Here is a 3,576-nt window from a genome sequence, read left to right on the forward strand (position 1 = left end):
GGTCACGTCCAAGCTGTCTAAGCTTGGAAACGGGCCGATTAGAAGAGACATGGTCTGTGAATCAAAGACAGCAGAACCATCGCTGCCACAGGAGGCTTCATTCAGAATAACCAACGCCCTGGCCAGCCCTTTGCGCTAACACTCCTCAGGTTCTGCAAGGCCATTTGAACTATGTCATTTGCATCGACATTTGTGGGATTATGAGACCTTGCAGGGGTGGCCCAGCACGCTGCAAGAGGCTGGTTGCTAAAGGAAAAGCGGTGCTGTGTGACCTCACAAACRCTGAATGTTTAGCGAGCTCCGACTCCTTCGCATTCTAGACGTGACATGGTGGTTCCAGATGCTCCATGACACTCTTGTCTTTAGGGTGCAAGCTCTGGCAGCAACGGCAGCATAGAAGCCTTGAGCACAGTCTAAAACAAGCAGGTTAGTTACGATGTTGGAAAAACAGCATTTAACAACAAAAATTTGATTTAGAGGTAAAGAGAATAAGTAAGTTAGTCTACAAAAACAGGATCCAAAGCTTCTAATATGTTTTAAAATTGATTCCCTGAAAGGTCGTATCACATAGTACGAAGAACTAGCAAATGCAAGGGGAAACAGCTGATCACTGCGCCCCATGTAAGGCCTCATAACTCATGTTCACAGCAAAGTGTACTCTGATATGTTCTGTGGACAAAACTAGACTTTTTTGGGGTAAATCTGTCCAGTGTTTTCTCCTTCCTCCAGGGAACAGAGTTCACGTACAGTTTGAGATGGTCACTGCTCATTGACAATGGCAGATTTTTTTCACAGACATTACTATGAATAGCAGTTTCTTCTTGCCATTCTAYACAATGTGATGCTACTGGATCTGTAACCCCCCTTCCCAAACAACGCAGTAACAGAAACAGCAGCTAAGAGTTCAAATTATGAGAGTTTGTACCTTCAAGTTACTATAGTATGCTAACAAGCAAAACTTGCTTATACGCCACAAACACACGCACTCAGATACGCTAACAGGCAATCTATGCAGTGAAATGAAGGGGAATTAGCCTGAAAAATTCAGCRAATTTCCATTTAATCATCAATTCATAAGCTTTAGAAGATAAGGTCTAATCACAAGAGATGCAAAAGCGTTCCTGAAAGAATGATCGAAAGTAAAGACTATTTAAACACCTGCACAAAAGAATTCAGATTGTCTCATAAAATGTAATTCATAGAAGAAAGACTCCTTTCTATTACACCCATAATACCCTTAAGCTAGAAGTACAGGTAAAACGCCTAAGTATTTGCTTTAGTTGCAATTTCCTTTAAAATTAAAGCACACGAGGGCCAATAATGACTGCACAAAATCGACTATGCAAATCACAGCACTTTTAAACTATTCAAAACAGAACTGGTGAGGAAATAGTATAGGGCTCCTGAAATTATTCTAAATGACTAGTGGTTATATTTGCCATGCTGCAAGACAAGCTCCTTTTAGGCACATCATATTCAGCTCTGAAAATAGTTAGCTAAAGCACTTGTCACTTCTGAAAACTACTCATGGTTAAATTTTTAATATGCTAACTCATACTGCATTTATAGAATGACCTGCTCAGTTTTGACAGTTTCTTTATCTCATATAGCTTAATTACAGTGCATGGAATTTGTAGTTGTGCTACATATTTTGTTTTAGGGGTCTTCACAAGATTTGCACAATTTTGCACAAACTTCTCAGTTTCTCTGGGAAAAACAGACAGCATCATGCACAGCAACACATTCGTACTGCAAAGACTTGTTGCGTCACCCAGTCAGCTCCAGGCACCCGGTTTCTCCAGAGTTACTTATAATGTAGTGGAAAGAAAGCAAAAACCTGAGCAGAGGATGGAGCAGGTAAAGCAAAGCAGTGAGATACCTCCATTCTACTATGCAAACAGACCGAATAAGAACTTCCACGTGGACCTGTCCAACTGCCACAAGAAGCAGCTTTGCAGGAGTTTCAAGGAAGAGAAAAAGAACTTCAGGGAGGAAATCAGAGACTTTTGCAACAGTAATAAGAACTTCAATGAAGAAGTCAAAGCCTTTCAGGAGAAGAAGAAAGCCAAAGCCTTGCGGAAGGAAATCAAGGCTTTCCGGGAGAAGAACAAAGTTTCCATGGAAGAGATCAAGAAATTTTTAGAGGAGAGCAAGAGCTTCCTCCAAAAGATGATGGACTTGCAGATGAAAACAAAAACTCCCCAGGAACAAGTCAGTAGCATTCAGAAAAAGCTTGAAGAATATCAGAAGAAGATGAAGGCTGCCGAGGAAGAGATCCAGAATCTCGAAGAAATGAATAAGGCCTGGCAGGAAGCAGTCAGGGATTTTCAGAAGAAGACTAAGGATATCCAAGAGAAGAATAAAGTCATGCGTGAGAAGAACAAAATGCTGCAGAGAAAGAATGAAGCTATGCAAGAAAAGAACAAGGCTTTCTGGAAGGATTATATAGCTTTCTGGAAAAAGGACAAGATCTTCTGGGAGGAAGATATGAACATCTCAAGGAACAAACTGATTCTGTGGAAAGAATCTATAGCTTTCAGGGAAAACGACCAGAACATTCAAGAGGAAAAAGGAGCGCTGTGGGATGTGGTGGAAGCGCTGTGGGATGAGAAATTTTCCCTCTTTAAAAAGGTGTATGCCCCTCCAGGACAGGAGAAATTAGCTGAAAGTCGGGAGAAAAACGGCCGTGGTGATTACAACCCAGGCGCAGACACCGCGAACGGAGCTTCACAAGAAGTCTGCCAGATCTAAAGCAAAACTGCAAGGACCTACATGCCAGCACACGCATGCAGAAACACAGACGGGTCCTTTCATCGTAGGAGCTTAATAAAGTCCTGGTACAGCTTAAGAAAAAATAGAACAAAAAGTTCAGGTTATTATTTTAGCTTTATGTTTACTTTTATTTTTTTTTCTTACTTGCTTCTCATTTCTCTTGACTGCAATGCTCCTCTTAAAGTGTGTCAACAAGGACAGTTCTTGTGTTATATTTYGTACAGTTATATTTTTGTTATCCACATTTAATCAGACCTCCATCTTTTTAAAATAGTGGACAGTTGACTGGAGAATTTCTGAAGTTCAATTTAAAAGTGAAGCAACATCATATGGTAATTGATTCTTTTTTCAGAGCAATCATATTAAAAACAAACTAAAAATCCCAGTYGAGTCATAGAATCATAATTGTTCAAAAAGACCATCAAGATCAAGTCCAACCATAAATCCTTCGACATCATGCAAATAYTTCCTCCCAAAAAATGTCACTCAAAAATAGATAGCATTTGATACTATGTGTGAGTGGTGTCTTTATTGCTGAGCTAATTCAGTTGAGCAGTATTAAGACAAATACTTCAGCTGTATAGGCAAAAGTTGCACCAAAGGATTCCATCGTATCATTGAGTTGATCCATTCAGGAGAGCCAAGTCATGCAGCTACCTGCCTGCTATGCTTTAAACACTGAAATAGGAGCTTATACAGAGAGGCAATGCATGTGTGTGTGAAGACAGAGACAGAGAGAGATGTATATCTGGGATGATTTGCAGCACGAGGCTGGTAAGAAACTAAATTCTGGATTTCAACCTT

The 3,576-nt window shown here is 40.3% G+C and overlaps 1 protein-coding gene across 1 annotated transcript; it reads left to right on the forward strand.

Moving 5' to 3' along the window:
• Positions 1-1,848: 1,848 nt before the first annotated feature.
• LOC112951907 (coiled-coil domain-containing protein 70-like) lies at positions 1,849-2,757 on the forward strand. Its single transcript, XM_026044681.1, has one exon. The coding sequence runs from the start codon at positions 1,849-1,851 to the stop codon at positions 2,749-2,751; it is 903 nt and encodes a 300-aa protein (XP_025900466.1). The 3' UTR covers positions 2,752-2,757.
• The last annotated feature ends 819 nt before the right edge of the window (positions 2,758-3,576 follow it).

Source organism: Nothoprocta perdicaria, unplaced genomic scaffold (assembly GCF_003342845.1).
Source record: "Nothoprocta perdicaria isolate Ctin4 unplaced genomic scaffold, notPer1 scaffold_377, whole genome shotgun sequence".
NCBI lineage: Eukaryota > Metazoa > Chordata > Aves > Tinamiformes > Tinamidae > Nothoprocta > Nothoprocta perdicaria.

Excerpts from the sequence above, each read along its gene's own strand:
- LOC112951907 (XM_026044681.1), top strand. The coding sequence starts at position 1,849 with ATGGAGCAGGTAAAGCAAAGCAGTGAGATACCTCCATTCTACTATGCA.